Source organism: Cucumis melo, chromosome 4 (assembly GCF_025177605.1).
Source record: "Cucumis melo cultivar AY chromosome 4, USDA_Cmelo_AY_1.0, whole genome shotgun sequence".
Lineage (NCBI taxonomy): Eukaryota > Viridiplantae > Streptophyta > Magnoliopsida > Cucurbitales > Cucurbitaceae > Cucumis > Cucumis melo.
The window spans coordinates 8444082-8460522 of NC_066860.1; the positions used below are offsets into that span (position 1 = coordinate 8444082).

The 16441-nt window shown below is 31.5% G+C and overlaps 1 protein-coding gene across 4 annotated transcripts; it reads left to right on the forward strand.

Moving 5' to 3' along the window:
- Positions 1–3310: 3310 nt before the first annotated feature.
- On the forward strand, positions 3311–6612 carry LOC127148814 (uncharacterized). 4 transcript variants are annotated; one of them, XM_051083167.1, is made up of 5 exons: positions 3311–3496; positions 4075–4370; positions 4452–4574; positions 5176–5466; positions 6176–6612. In XM_051083167.1, the coding sequence occupies exons 2-5, from the start codon at positions 4122–4124 to the stop codon at positions 6383–6385; spliced, it is 873 nt and encodes a 290-aa protein (XP_050939124.1). In that variant the 5' UTR covers positions 3311–3496; positions 4075–4121; the 3' UTR covers positions 6386–6612. The 4 variants fall into 4 exon arrangements, with proteins under 4 accessions (XP_050939124.1, XP_050939123.1, XP_050939125.1 ...); XM_051083166.1 differs by having other exon boundaries at positions 3313–3496; positions 4068–4370; XM_051083168.1 differs by lacking the exon at positions 3311–3496 and adding an exon at positions 3666–3853.
- Positions 6613–16441: the final 9829 nt, after the last annotated feature.

The following is a 16441-nucleotide window of genomic DNA, read 5'->3' on the forward strand; positions in this document are numbered from 1 at the left end:
TTTTGATTGTATCTTTCACCATCAAAATTAATTTAATTTTGAATGAATGAGGGTGTTTTTCAAGGTCAAAATCACCATTTTCTTTCAAATTTAAACTAAATTAATTTTTAAAAAATATAAAATCATTTCAAATTGATTTTGGAAGAATTAGATGATAGGTAATTTTTGTTAAGTTATTGACATAGAAAATTTCACAAGCGTTGTTGGCCAAATTTCTATAAAATCTTATTTTTCTTAATTGTAAATATGAAAACAAAAGATGACAAACGTCTCACAACAATTCTTAGGTTTGGCAAGATGTTCAAGTATGTTTGGAATTTTCTTTTAATATATATATATATATATACACACACACACACATATATATATATATATATAGAATTAATTCAAAGAAAAAAATATAGAAATAAATTCTTACTGTAATTATTTTAATTAACTTTTAAAACCTAATATAATGATTGAAATTCAATTCCAAATATTTAAAAATCACTTTAAAAAAATTTGTACACAGTATAAATTTATTTAAGAATTAATTTTACCAAATCAATTTTACTTAAATTTCTTTTTCTAAAATAACTCTCCTACTATTATTTTCGAACACAGTCTAGAAGCATATTTCAGGTGATTTTTAAAATATTTTGGCAACTTTTGTAATCCAATTTTTTGGTGGTGTGGTTTATGAGTTGTTTAAAAAGTGATGTGTATTAAAAGTTGAAACATTTGTATTGGTCTAAAATAGGGTGTTATCAGGCTTAGTCGCCTCTGCTTTAATGTATCTATAGATAGTACTTCTCCAGTAGCAAATGCAAGCATTCAAGTGGAATCCTCGTAACAATTATTTTTGTATTATATTTATAAAATATATAATTTGCAATTTAATAGTGTAGGTTACATATTCCATTTGAATCATAAAATTGGCAAATTCATTTAGTACAACTAGTATATATGTTTATTATTCCAATTGACAAAGCTGACCAGTTGAAGATATTTTCAAGGTCTATCTTAGATAGATATGATAAACACATATATGATAAACTTCTATAGGAGTGTATAAGAAAGATTTGTCTTGTATAAATGGAAAATGAGTAAATGAATAATGAAAGTAATCTGTACATAAAAGAGGGTTGTTTAATGAGGTCTTTTCAAAAATATAAAAAATCGGCAAAATATTTACACTCTATAGAATAATTCTAAAAACGGAAAAAGCTTAGAGGCCCACTGTGTAAAATACTAAAAATGCTTTGTCAACCACATCGTCAATAAAGCGGGCATAATATATTTGCGATTTATACGCAATCGTTTAGATATGGTTCAATATATATGCAATATATGCGATCGTTTAGATATGGTTCAATATATACGTAATTGTTTACATGGCTACAATTTATCTTTTCAATTCTATCTTTTAATTTTGTTAGGAGATCCAAATCTAAATGATTTTTTTTAAAAAAAATTTGGTACACGATTTTTTTAATTCTTTTGCTACACGTTTAGATTTCTTTATATATCGTTTACTTTTTTACAATCGTTTACATTTGGCTACTCCAATTCAAATGAATTTTTTTAAAAAAATTTTATGCACACAATCGTTTACATTTGGCTACTCCAATCTAAATGATTTTTTTTCAAGATTCTTTATACACGATCTTTTAGATTTTGCTATTTTTTTTGTACACAGTCTTATACACATTAGATTTTGCATACAAAGTCGTTTAGATTTGGTTACCCAAATGCAAACGCTAGATTTGGTTACCCAAATGCAAACCCTAGATTTGGTTACCTAAATGCAAACCCTAGATTTGGTTACCCAAATGCAAACCCTAGATTTGGTTACCCAAATGCAAACCCTAGATTTGGTTACCCAAATGCAAACGAGTAAAAGAAGTAAGATAATGGAAAGAAATCGCAGCGAAAAAAGAATAGGAAAAGTAGAAAGCAAAGGAAAGAAATCAAAGTGAAAAAAAAATAGGAAAAGAAGAAAAAGATAATGGAAAGAAATCGCAGCGAAAAAAGAATAGGAAAAGTAGAAAGCAATGGAAAGAAATCAAAGTGAAAAAAAAAAAAAGGAAAAGAAGAAAAAGATAATGGAAAGAAATCGCAGCGAAAAAAGAATAGGAAAAGTAGAAAGCAATGGAAAGAAATCAAAGTGAAAAAAAAAGGAAAAGAAGAAAAAGATAATGGAAAGAAATCGCAGCAAAAAAAGAATAGGAAAAGTAGAAAGCAATGGAAAGAAATCAAAGTGAAAAAAAAATAGGAAAAGAAGAAAAAGATAATGGAAAGAAATCGCAGCGAAAAAAGAATAGGAAAAGTATAAAGCAATGGAAAGAAATCAAAGTGAAAAAAAAAATAGGAAAAGAAGAAAAACGATGGAAAGATTAAACGGCGTAAATAAAGAAGAATTGAAAAAAGGAAAGAAGAAAGACGAAATCGCAGAAAAGAAAGATGGAAGAAGAAAGATAGAAGGGCAAATCTGAAATATTTAAAAAATGGCTAATTTTATGGGCTTTGTTACGTAGCCGTAAATAGTTTGATGTTTTTACATTTAAAATAGTTTCCCTTGTTTAATCTATGCCTATCCCACTTCTATTGGGTTGGGGTTGAGCAAAATAAGAAAAATTAAGTATAGGCTCACAATACAAAAAATATCCCGTCAACAACATGCTTAATATATTTGGTACATGTTTAGATTTAATTATTTTTTGGTAACTAATATCTTATTTTTTGGTAACTAATCGTTTAGATATGATCATTTAGATTTGGCTATTTGGATAGCCAAATCTAAACGATTTATTATTTTAATTTTATCCTTTAATTTGGCTACTCAAATCTAAACGATTTTTTAAAGATTTTTTTTATACATATTTGGCTATAAAAAAGATAGGAGGAGAAAAAGAAAGACAAGACGAAAATAAATTGCAGCGAAGAAAAAAACAAAAGAAAAAATTAAATTTAGTTATCCAAATTTAAACGATAGAGAAAGAAATTGACAAAAAAGAGAAGGAAAGAAAATATTTAAAAAATGATTAATTTCGTAGATTTTGTTAAAGAATATTAAATATCATGAAAATTAATTAATTAAATTTTTTTTCCATCGACACGAGGTTTATAAATGTTTTTAATAAAATTTTGAAACTCTTAAAATATTTTCATAAAATAGGGTTACAGTGAATTTTGGTTTAGGGTAATTAACAATTTGTTTTACTTAAAAAAAAGGAAGAAGTCTGTTTCGGGCATCGCATGTGGAGGTCGGCCACACGGAGATTTAGTGAAATATACGATACGTCGTCGTGTCTTGAATTTTCCAAAGAGAGACTCGACGAACACGATGGATACACGAGGTTCACGTTGACGATTTGGAAAAATCCTCCACAAACGTACTTCTTTATAATCTTTCCTTCCAAAACAATAATTATTTCCTCTTCTTTTCCACAATTTCTAGGAATCAATCAAAGCTTCTGATTCTCCAACATCACCCAAACGAACAACTCTCAATCTGGTAAGATTTTTTTTCCTTTTTCTTCTGCCATTCTCATCTCCACTGTTGTTTTTACTTGTAGCATCTCCATCATTCACTTTTTTTCTGTTTTTCTGTTTTTTTTTTTTTGCGGTATTCAATTCTCATCGCTTATGTATTTCTTTTGACTTCATTTCGCTTTTTCTACTTCCAACTTTCCAACTCTTGGTTCTTTCTTTTGTCTCATCATCATTATGGATTCATACCTTTCATCTTCTAATTTGTTTCACTTATTTTGTGTGTGTGTGTGTTTGTATATATATGTTTATGCATAACTCATCAAGTAATATGTATGTGGTAGGTTACGTTTACAAGTCAAGGGAGTAATTCAAAGCAATTGTGAGCCTATGAATTTAATCAATCAATTAACATTTGTTTTAATTTGAGTTTTTTGGGTTCTTACTTTTGTAGCCTCTCTTTCCACCCATACAGTGATTAAACTCAATGAATTTTCTTCTGTCGTTTACTGAAGTGTGATACTTCAAATCCAACTCTTTGCTCTAGAAATACTGAGTTGATTGTGCTTTTGGATGCTTATTAAGCTTCATTTCAGTCTGCAGATCTCATTTCTTGGTGACATCAGTGGTTAACACAATCAGCAATCACAATGGATTATGGACACATGATTTTTCTTGGAGTTACTTCCTCTGTTGTTCTCACCGGAATTTTTTCTTTATGGCTCCTTACCCAACATCTCTCTAACTGGAAAAAACCAGCGGAACAAAAGGCCATTGTTATTATAATTCTTATGGCTCCTTTATATGCTGGTATCTCCTACATTGGTCTGTTGGAATTTATGGCAAGCAGTACTTTCTTTTTGTTCTTGGAATCAATCAAGGAATGCTATGAGGCTTTGGTCAGATTTTGATCCTGCAGAACTTTTGGAAATAGATTGATTTTTTTTTTCTTTCTGTAACTTCCTAGTTTTTCCTTGTAGGTGATATCTAAGTTCTTGAGTTTGCTCTACAGCTACTTGAATATATCCATAAGCAAAAACATTGTGCCAGATGAGATCAAAGGTAGAGAAATCCACCATACTTTTCCGATGACCCTCTTTCAGGTAAGTTTTTTCCCTTCTTCTCTGTCCACGTACGAAAAAGGTTAAACCAGGTCACTGTTTTGATTTTCATGTAAATTTAAAATATCTTGACATGTTACTGGTGCTAGAAAAATATGACGCATCAAGGTCCTTATTTGCTACTCTTGAAACATTTCATTCTTCTTTTATCTTCTCATACAAATGAATTTTGAATGTGATCGGTTGTAAAAAACTAATACAACTCAATTGGCAATGATGGTGAGATGGTCAAACGGACTGATTAAACCTTTAAACAATATAACTAAATATTATGTTGGACTATTTTGTCCTTGGGTATTCTAATGTTAAACAATTTCAACGCTAACATGGTATTTAGTTTTATCCACAATCAAAGTTAGCGCTGAAATCGTTCGTACTTGTACATTCTTCGATTATTTTGTTAGTTTACTTTGCGAACGTTTGGAATATGATTAGTTTGATGTCATAAATACTTCTGGTCGGACTTTCCCGGTGTGGGTCTTGAGTTTACACCTTAGTAAAACTAAACCAGTCTCTTCATTTCTTTGTGTTTCATTGGATGACCAAAGATTGACTTTAAATGTTGACTCCCTATCCACTGCAGCCTCACAGTGCTCGATTGAATCATCACACGTTGAAGCTTCTCAAGAACTGGACCTATCAATTTGTTGTGATTCGTCCTGTATGTTCCATCTTGATGATTGCTCTTCAACTAATTGATGTATATCCAGACTGGCTCAGTTGGACATTTACTATCATATTAAATGTCTCAGTGTCGCTTGCATTGTATTCCCTGGTGATCTTCTATCATGTATTTGAAAAGGAGTTGAAACCACATAGCCCTCTCGCAAAGTTCTTGTGCATCAAAGGGATTGTCTTTTTCTGCTTTTGGCAGGTAATTTCTTGTCTGAGTTTCTCAGATTTTCATTTAAGCTTAAACATCCAAAATTTAGTTGTAGTTAAAATCTCATCGTCTTCCCAAAATTTAGAACCAGCCACTTGTAACTGGGCATACAGAAATGTACTTCTCATCGGTTACGGTTTTGGTGGTTTACCTGCATGGAATTTCATTACTTTCTTTCTGTTCATTGTATTATACACTTACGAATCTAGTTGAATTTTATATCGAAAATCATGACTCGCATTGCATTTTCTCTCTGGAAACTGCATACCTTTTCTTTTACATGGAACCGTTCATTTCATTTCATCCTTGTGCTCTAGAAACTCGCTTTTGCATCCAAACATTGTACTCTAGAATCTCTTTATAGGTTACTGGGGTCTGATTGGTTATTTGGTTGTAGTAGCTTAACTCTCTTCTTTCGGCATCCGTTCTTAAATCTGTAATGCAAGTTATAAATATGGATGTGAAATTCGATTTATTTAGTCAATGAAAGACAATGCTGTATCTTCACTCTCATAAGTTTGTAGCTACATTTTTACATCTTTTGCAAGTTTTAATAAACAATAATTCAAGTATAATTCTCAACGATTAGAAAATTATCAACCGTCTTATTTGCTGATCTATGCCTCAAGGCAATCTATTACTGAAACAAATATTTCAGGTTTTAAACTAAAACAACTTAAATCATGGTTATCTTTTTCAGGGAATTGTTCTTGAGATGCTTGCTGCAGTGGGCATAATCAAGGCAGAACATGCTTGGTTTGATGTTGAGCACATAAATGAAGCCTTACAAAATACTTTTGTTTGTGTGGAGATGGTTTTCTTTGCGATGATTCAGATGTCTGCATATAGTGCTAACCCATACAAATCTAAATCTGAAGCAAAATCTAAATTGGAGAAGAAGGAACAGTGAAATCTCACTTGGTTCGGTAACACGCATCAATTTAGACGAGTACTTAATAATGAATCAGCCATAATGGTAGGTAGATTTCGAGCTTCCATCATTTATGTGTGAAATACTGAATTTTACATATTGGAACTTTATTTTGGCTATTACGGCGTTATAGGCAATATTGTTGTGGCATATCCTTAACCAAATTGAGCTTTTTGGTATATAAACTTCCTGTCACTTTTGGCTTCTCTTTTTTGCTTGTTTTGTGTTTCTGTCTCGATACTCACAGCATTAATGGACCGTCCGGTCTTGTTCGTGATGCTAATTAGACAGAAAATAATAATAATAATACTCAAAGGGAACAATACAAATTGGGGATAAATTTCAGTCTTCTATGAATGTAAACATTATGTTCAATATTCTACATGAACTTAATGTTAGTTAAACTATGCTCAATCCAGCCCAACGTCGTCGAAAGATTTTGGTAGTTAAAAAGAAAAACACATACATTCAATGGTTTGAGACTTCCTAATAATACAAGGCTTGCATAATTAAAAAATGCGAACAAAGTGATCATCGATGGGAGATGAAAGTGAAAGGATAATCACGTTGATTGTTCATTTTGCACCTTAAACACTTAGAAAAAGAGGTGAATTTGCAAAAAGAAATGTAAAATAAAATTTGGGTGAAAAGTAAATCATTATCTTACCTTAATTTCGACTCTCCTCTCTTTCTTCTCCATTTTGTCGTTGCTCGCGTCGCTGCTGTCACTAGTTAGTACACTGTACGTAACTCCTTTTTTTCTCTTTTCCCCACTCATTTCCTCTCACATCACGGCTGCCCTAACGCAATTGCTGCTACTGTGGCCGCTTGCCGGAATCCCTATAAAATTTTGACCATCGTATCTCATTCTCGCTTATAGATAACTTGTGGTGTAAACTTTGAATTCTTATGGCCTTGATCCTAGTAAGAGAAAGACTATTGCATTTCAGATTATCCATGATTTTTCCTTTGCAATCTAGCTTAGTTTCAGCTTTGCAAAGCTGAAACTTTGATATCAGCTAAATCAACTTGTAGTAAAAAGCTGATCTTACTAATTTTTTTTTGGAACTCTATAGTTACAGAGCTATGGAATACGAAGTCTCAAATTCTATTTTTTCGCTGTGTTTCTACTTTTGTACACCCCACAAAATTATGTTGGGGAGGTTCATCTTATGATGTGCTATTGGGAAAGCTTGAAATTGCTTTGAAGGATTATCAAATTGATGAAAATAAACAGATGATCACATTGCTTTGCTGGTGATATCTTGAGATCTTCACTTCAAGTACACCTCATCCATGCTTGAATCCATAAGAACACAAGATAGACTTAATAAGTCGCATTAAAGATGACGCTCACGAAAACAAAGCTTAAGAAATAAAATCTTATTTGAACAACTCTCTGCATTTTCCAGATTTCTAACACAAACTTCAAATGACCATAACTCCCTCAATACTTAACCAAAATGAGCGTTCTTTATGTCAAAATCTTTATTTTGGTGTCCTCTATAACTTACTTGAAGATATGTAACCCAAATTCTCAGTCGAAAAACTCAAAAATACCACGAAACAAAAACAACTCCAAAATCGCACACTCTACAAACCTTCAACTTGTCCCTGTAAGTTAACACATTTCAATCATAATTGGCTCTCAGAGTCTGCATAAAAGTTATAGGAAATTGAGTAGGCTTTCCAACCATATCAATTTGAGGTTTTAACTTAATGTATACACATCGAAAAACCGAAAAAACCAGAGGATATCTGATTTCGCGTGGAAACACCTGCTCTGCCTTCTCTATCAAATATCATCCAATTAACAACAAAATTGACTCAAATATCCTTCCCAAAAATTGTTCAAAAATGAATTAGCTTTTAGGAAATTCAAACCTCACCTCTTAGTTCTTCTTGAGAAGATCAAACTGAATAAATCAGAGGTGTGCAAAGTGGGTCAAAATTTGCCATGATTGAAACTTTATTTGTGTTTTTTCCCTTCTTCAACCTTAAAACTAAGAAATCTTCTTCTTCTTCCTTAGATTCTCTCCAAATATTCTCTCAAAAGAAAGCTCTGAAAGTTTGGATGAAAATGGTGAGAAATGATCACTTTGGCGGTGGAGAGAGTTTGACCGAAAGAGAGAAAATTTTCTTTCCTTCTTTTCCTCTTTCTTTCCTTTTAATCCTTTCCTTTTTTTTCTTAATAAAACCTTTAATTATATAAAGATATTATATAATTAATTTATATTTTCTATTGTTTCTTTTATATAAAAAAAAATCCAAAGAAAATCTTGATTTTACACAAATTCTAATCTCTTGAAAGTAAAATTGAGGTAAACGTGTAAATGGTTTTTGTGAAATCTTATTTATACTAATCCTAAGTTAGATTAGTCATTTCTTAAGTTTCTCCTAAGTTGTCATCTCCTAGCTACTTGCCAAAATTCTAAGACTTTGCATGTCAGGATACCTGGATTCCAACTCCACTGGTTAGTTAAATATAATGCTCTCGACCGACACAACCTCGAGATTCCTTTTTATTTCCTTCTTTGCCTTCAACTTCCAAACGATCGTTTAACTTCTTACACAATCGTCTGTGGTCATTTAGCTTCTTACACGATCGTTTAACTTCTTACACGATTGTTCAGCTTTTCACACAATCATTTAGCTTTCATACACGATCATTTAACTTCTTACACGATTGTTTAACTTCTTATACGATCATTCAACTTTTCGCACAATCGTTTACCCTCTTACATGATCACTTAGCTTTCTAACACGGTGGCTTCGCTTTAACCTTCAAACAATCACTTGGCTTCCAACTTAATCGCTTAGCTCCTTGATCGATCGCTTAGCTGACAACCCGATCGCTTAATCTTCAATTCCTTGACACTTAGCCAAACTTCCTCTTTTCCGATAAACATGACATACCTTCGATGACTCTTTTGAACCCCTTTTCTATTCTTAACTCTACAACACTTAATCTTCCAAATTTTTCAAAAAAACTTGAGTTTTTTAAGGTTTGAGGTTTACAAGATAACCAAATTTTAATATCAACCGTTACCATTTATTTCATCTTAAAAGATCTTGTTGAAATCATTTAGTATATAAATCAAATGATATTGGTCATGTCCATTAACATGAATGATGTACCTGTTATTTTGAAGATCTAATATTAAAATTTATCGTCACTAAAGTTGAGAGTGTCAATGAAGGCATTGGTAAGATGTTGAAAACTTCTAAAAAATTATTTAAAATATATCAATTATTAAATAAATATTAAAGCTCTTTTAACAAATAATTTTTTTTGTTAATTATACTATATTTATTATCTCTTTCCATATTTGATTACGTAAACATGGATTCATCAATTCAATTTATCTCTTGAAATCATGAAAATATATGATAGATTCAATTCCCAATAAAAAAAATTGTAGAGATGCGATAGATATCACCGACTAACCGAATAAAATCGAATATGAGAAAAGAAAATATTGGAACCATAAAACGACGTGGTTTATATGGTTAGCTCTTTTTGCTTTTTGCAATAGCTGTCCCGGAGATTTTGCCCTGCCACCGGCGATGGATTTTCTTTTTCTTTCTGATTTTTTTTAGTTTTATAGGCTTAATCGACAGCTTTATGTTTGGTTCCCGAGAAAGAGATCCGGAATTAATTTTTTTCTTGATGTAGAAAGAACTTGGTAAATGTTGATTTTGAATTTTATATTTCTTAAAGTTTCATTTCCAATCCTTCTCTTTCTATTGTGTGATGTGGAATTGTTTGTATCCATTTGAAGCCTTCTTGTATTATAATTCTCAGGCAGTAGGAAATGACAGATTTTCCAGTGAATGAACATGGAATTGGCTGTATTAGGATTTTCTTATATCATATTCTTTAATTTGGTTTACGTTCATGTGGGGGACTCGTTCTTGAGTTCAATTTTTCACTAAATATATGATCGGAGAACTGGTTAGGCAGGAAATTTAAGTGAATGAAGTTGAGAAGCCTCCTATAGTCCAATATTGAGGATGATTATCTATCTATGTCTGTTTATTTGTTGTCTTAACTTTTTTAGTCTTAAGAGTCAAATCGTTGCATGGTATAAAGTACAAGAACGTCATCGTTAAAGATGGTTTAGAACCAAAAGATTATATTAGAGCCAAGCCGAAGGGGCTAAAGCAATCTTTTGCACTTGTATATATTTGTACATATATTATATACATACAAAAAGATGCATGTATATATATTTTAATTATTCTTAATAAAACGTTCTTAAAATTTAAGAAATTTATAATTTCTTTATCAAATTTATTTTATATTTTTATTACTTTATGAAGTAAATAATAATTGTATTTTGGAAATTAAAAGGAGAATGAATATATATATGTGGAGGATATTTAGGTGTTAATGAGGAGAGAGAAGTTTATTGTATTTATTTTAAAAACGAATTGGAAAAAGAAAAGTATTACAGTAATAACAAAGTATTGTTATTATTTTAAAATGGTCTTGGACTACGTGCCCCTCTATCTTTCTCATCTCTTCATCTTCTTCCTTAGTAAACCCCAGGTGCCATTTTCGTCTACTATCTCCAATCCTGTCGTTTGCACCTTCTTCTTCGTCGCTATCGTCAGACTTCTCCCGTCCCACACATTTTTTTACGATCTCTCGTCGAGCCTCTTCGTCCCATGTCGCACGTCATCTATCGAAGTCCAGACGCAAAGCATTATGACGTCTCTTTATAGCGTCGGATGCTATTCGCCTTCATCCGAACCGTCTGGCCACATTTCTCCTGCATATGAGCTGTCTACGTCGATCTATTCCTCATTTGAGCCACCTTCCTTGAAACTCGAGTTGTCTCTCTACCATCCAAGTCAAATCTCCCCTAAACTGAGTCAAAGCTCTTTGCCAAAGCCGCTTAAGCCGATCTGTTCTCCTTCCCTTCAAGCCAAGCCGTCAGCTATTTTCTCCCAATTCTTGCGGCCATTGAGGCACTTGGGTAAATTCTTGGTGAGTTTTGATTGCGTTTTAGATATGCCCATCAAATTTTGATTTTTGGTTTAAGAAAATTTATTTTTGGATTAAGTTGAATTATATTAAAGTTAGATTATTTTTTCTTAGATTCGTTTTCCTAAACTTTAGTTGGAGGTTTGAAGTTGTGAAATTTTCCCAATCAAGGTTGAATTGGTTTCAACCTCATATTTGGGTAAATTGAATTGAGATGATTTTTAGGTCAATAATCAACCATGGAATTATTGTTTTAGCTAATCTCATGTAAGAGATTTTACTATTAGACCTCGAAAATAGAATTAAAAGCTTGTATGTATTTATCATTATCCATTGATGTAGCTAAGATGCATAATGTGTTGATGTTGAAGATTATTATGAATTATTGATATTGACGATTGATATGAATTATTGATATTGGGGGCTGATACTGATGATTGTTATGTTTATGAAGCATGATATATTAACCACATGATTTAGGACTGTATGATTAATATTCCCGCCATGTTATGATATTTATGATATGCTATATACTATGTTCGTGATGTTTTGTTAACTTTGGTTGTTATGGTTGTACCTACATGGGTGTCCATTGGGATCATTACCTTTTACAGTGTGAGTTTGATGAGACCACTAGTCTGTCATGTCATGTTTATGAGTGGTCCTACGAGATCATTTACAATCCGATGTCTTAGGTGTTCTTACAGGTTCACCGACAGACCAGATGTGTTCCTACAAGATCATTAGATTTTGTGGGTTCGAGAGCACAATAGTTTTGGGGACCTCCTTATGGGACCCTAATAAGAAGTTAACAGACACCTAGCGGGATTAGTAGTGGGTTCTTTACTAATGTTTATACTTATTTTTTCTATGTTTAATTTTTCAAATAGAGGTAGAGGTAGAGGAAAACTGACGAATGACAAGAAGTGACCGTGACTTGCTATATGGGAATTTTGTATCTTTCTGCCTTTATGTTTACATTATTTGAATTTTTAGTACTTTTATTGAATTTATCGAACTCATGATTTATTTGTGTTATTTTTCTTTAAAAGTTAGATAGGGCCCAAACTAGAACTAAATTTTCTAGTATTCATTTCTATTTTTCCAAGTTATGAATTATAAATGAGTACTTGAAATTATTCATTTACGAATTCAGTTTTCTCTTTCATTTTAGATATTAATAGTAATGATCTCAACTTAGTATAAGGAGTTGAGTCGTTACAGTTACATTTATTTTCGCTTAGTAGGCGTTCAACGTTTCATCTCAAGGGAGTTATGCATTGAATGTCTAGGCGGCACGCCTCCACTTAGTCGCATAAAGTGACATTTGGAGTGGGACATGACATTTTAAATGATTTATAAAAACACTATAGTCACCCACATAATTATTCTTTACTTTGCCATATGTGTGTAACTTTCTCCCTTCTCTATTCATTATAAAATTTATATTTGTTTATTATTATATTATAATGGAACAAATATTGAATGCACAATTAAAATGATTATTTATTACAAACTAAAAAAAATTAAAATGATTATTTATTACAGACCAAATAAGAAATTAGAACGATTATTTATTATGAACATAAAAAGAGGTTAGACGTTTACATTTATTATTTTTTTAAAAAGGTAAATTAAATGAAAATAACTTAAAATTAGAATTAATACAATAAAATGATAATACATGTGAGTGACTTTTTTATAAATTAAAAACAATAACTTAAAATTGACATTAATACGTAGGGTAATATTGTAATTTTAGAATTTAGCAAGTGATAGAATCATCCAAAAATGACTCTCCCCCTAACATGCTCAACATATGTATGTATTTTAAATCAATTATTGGGTTTACATTGTTTAAATATCATTTTTTAAATTGAAAATATATAAACAATAACAATTTTCAATTCCCACTTTTTTCTTAATCCAAGATAAAAGTTAAATTATGTAATTGGGTTAATTAATATATAAAAGAGTACGACAACGATTAATTAATTTCTATATAAATGTAAAAACTATACCATATAATTATACGATTATGTAGCCACCACCTTTAATATTTTGTGACATTTTTTACAAATTCATACTCTATTATTACTTTTAGGATGTAAGTTTGACTTCATAAAATCGACATTATATCATTTTATTGTTCCCCTACATATCTACTTTGAGTTTGAAAGTAAAACTAAAGATGAATATCAAATTAAACAATCTAATAATATTTTAATATACAATATGAAAACGATGTGAGATAATCAAATAAACCTTTAGTTAATTCTAAAGTATCTAACCATTATAATAGCTAGAGGGACAACAGAAGAAAATAACATAGAGAACTTTGGTAACCCAGTTCGGTAAATATCACCTACGTTTAGGGAGTTGCCCACAGCTCAGATGATTAATATTATTTCAATTCACAATAGTTAATATACATTCATACAGCAAGTGGTTTCTGCTCAAATATAAGACTATCTCAAAATACTTAATAACTTAAGTAACCTCCAGAAAGTAGTTTCCTCATTTGGTTAGGTGATCGTGTTTAAAATTATATTAGAGATACATCCCTACAAATCGTGGACGAATTTTAAAAGACAAGAAAACAACATAAAATTAAATTCTTCATGTAACGCCCCAAAATGAGGTAATTTTTAATTTTTTAATTATCTTGGAATAATTTTAGTTATGTTAGATTTATTGAGGTGTTAATTTGGAGATACTTTGAGATATTATTGAAATTTTTTTGATGTTGTAGATATTAGAATTATTTAGATATTTTTTGAAAAAAATATCTTTGAAATTTGGAACTTTTAGTGTTGAAAGATTTGATTTAAGTTAAATGTTATTGATAGATTTTAAATTGGTGAAATTATATGTTGGTGAAATTATATGTAATTATATTATATATATATATATATATATATGATTATATAATTAATTAAGTTATGAAGTTGAAGATAATTATATTATGAAGATAATATAATTATTTAAGAAAATATATATTATTTTGGGAAGATAAAAGTGGATGTGATTGAGGAGAGAGAAATATTTGATAAAAAGGAGATTGGATTGGTATTAAATAAAGAGAGAGAAGGTATGAGATTTGTTTTGAAAAAAAAAATAAGGAAAAAGAAAAGAAAAATAATAATTATTATATTATCAATATTTTCCTTAAATAGACCTCGAGGAGCGTGCATTACTATTCATTTTCTTCTTCATTGGAAAACCCTAATTTTTATCTTTACCAAACCTTCAACCGCCAATCAAGATCCACCGCCACCTCCATCTTTTTCATCAACCCGTCTCCATCCATTCATGCCGTCCGCTGAAACCAATCCAAGCCAATCTCTCTGTTTGTTCATCAACCGCCACGTCTCCTGCGACAATGCCACCGATCGCGTCTCCTTTACAGTCACTCATGAGCTTCCAGGATTTCCACCTCACAGGGTGATCGATTTTTCTATTGAGTTAGAACCAAACATTGTTTCCATATCTAGAGCTCCTTATAGAATGGCCCTAGCTGAGCTGAAAGAGCTGAAGGTCTAGTTGCAAGAGTTGCTGGACAAGGGTTTTATTTAACATAGTGTGTCACCTTAGAGAGCACCAGTACTGTTTGTGAAGAAGAAAGATGGGTCGATACGTCTTTGAATTGATTACAAAGAGCTGAATAAGGTGACAGTTAAGGACAGATATCTGATACTCAGAATTGACGATTTATTTAATCAGTTACAAGGAGCCATTGTATTCTTTAAGATTGATTTATGTTCAGGCTATCACCAGTTGAGGATTAAAGACAGTAATATTCCTAAGACTGCTTTTCGTTCCAGATATGGGCATTACAAGTTCATTGTAATGTCTTTTGGCTTGACAAATGCTCTTGCTATAATTATAGATATGACGAACAAGGTGTTTAAAGATTTTTTTAACACTTTTGTTATAATTTTTATTAATGATATCTTAGTTTATTCCAAGACAAAGGCTAAGCATGAGAATCATTTACATCAAGTTTTAGAGACTTTTCAAGCCAATAAACTATATGCTAAGTTTTCTAAGTGTGAGTTTTTGCTGAGGTGGTGTCTTTTCTTGGCCATGTAGTATCTATTGAAGGAGTTTCTATAGACCCAACAAAGATTGAAGCTATATTTAGTTGACCTTGGCCTTCTATAGTCAGTGAGGTCTGTAGTTTTCTAGGTTTAGCAAGTTATTATAAAAGGTTCGTAAAAGATTTCTCCCGTATAGCCAGTCCTTTGACTCAGTTGACCAGAAAAGGGACTTATTTTGTTTAGAGCCTAGGATGTGAGAGTAGTTTCCAGGATCTTAAGTAAAAGTTTGTTACTGCACCAGTCCTTATAGTGCCATATGAATCTGGAAGCTTTGTGATTTACAGTGACACCTCTAAGAAAGGACTGGGTTGTGTGTTGATGCAACACGGTAAGATAGTTGCTTATGTCTCTCGTTAATTAAAGAGTCGTAAGCAAAACTACCCTACCTATGATTTAGAATTAGTAGTAGTGGTCTTTGCACTAAAGATATGGAGATATTATTTGTATGGCGAAAAGATATAAATCTTTACTGACCATAAGAGCCTGAAATACTTCTTCACTCAAAAGTAGTTAAAAATGAGATAGAGAAGACGACTTGAGTTAGTAAAGGACTATGATTGTGAGATTTTGTACCACCCAGGTAAGGCAAATGTGGTAGCTGATGCTTTTAGTAGGAATGTATCACATTCAACAACACTCATCACTGAGCAAGTTCCATTGCATAAAGACTTTAAGAGAGTTGAGATTGTAGTTTCAGTAGGAGAAGTCACCTCACACTTGGCTTTGTTATCAGTACAGCCGACTTTAAGATAAAGGATTATTGTTGCTTAGTTAAATGATCCATATTTGGCTGAGAAGCGTCACCTATTAGAAACAGGAAAGATGAGGAGTTCTCCATATCCTCTAATGATGGACTTATGTTTAAGAGACGATTGTGCTTGCTAGTACACAGTTTAATTAAGACAAAGCTTTTGATTAAGGCTCATAGTTCTCCATTTTCTATGC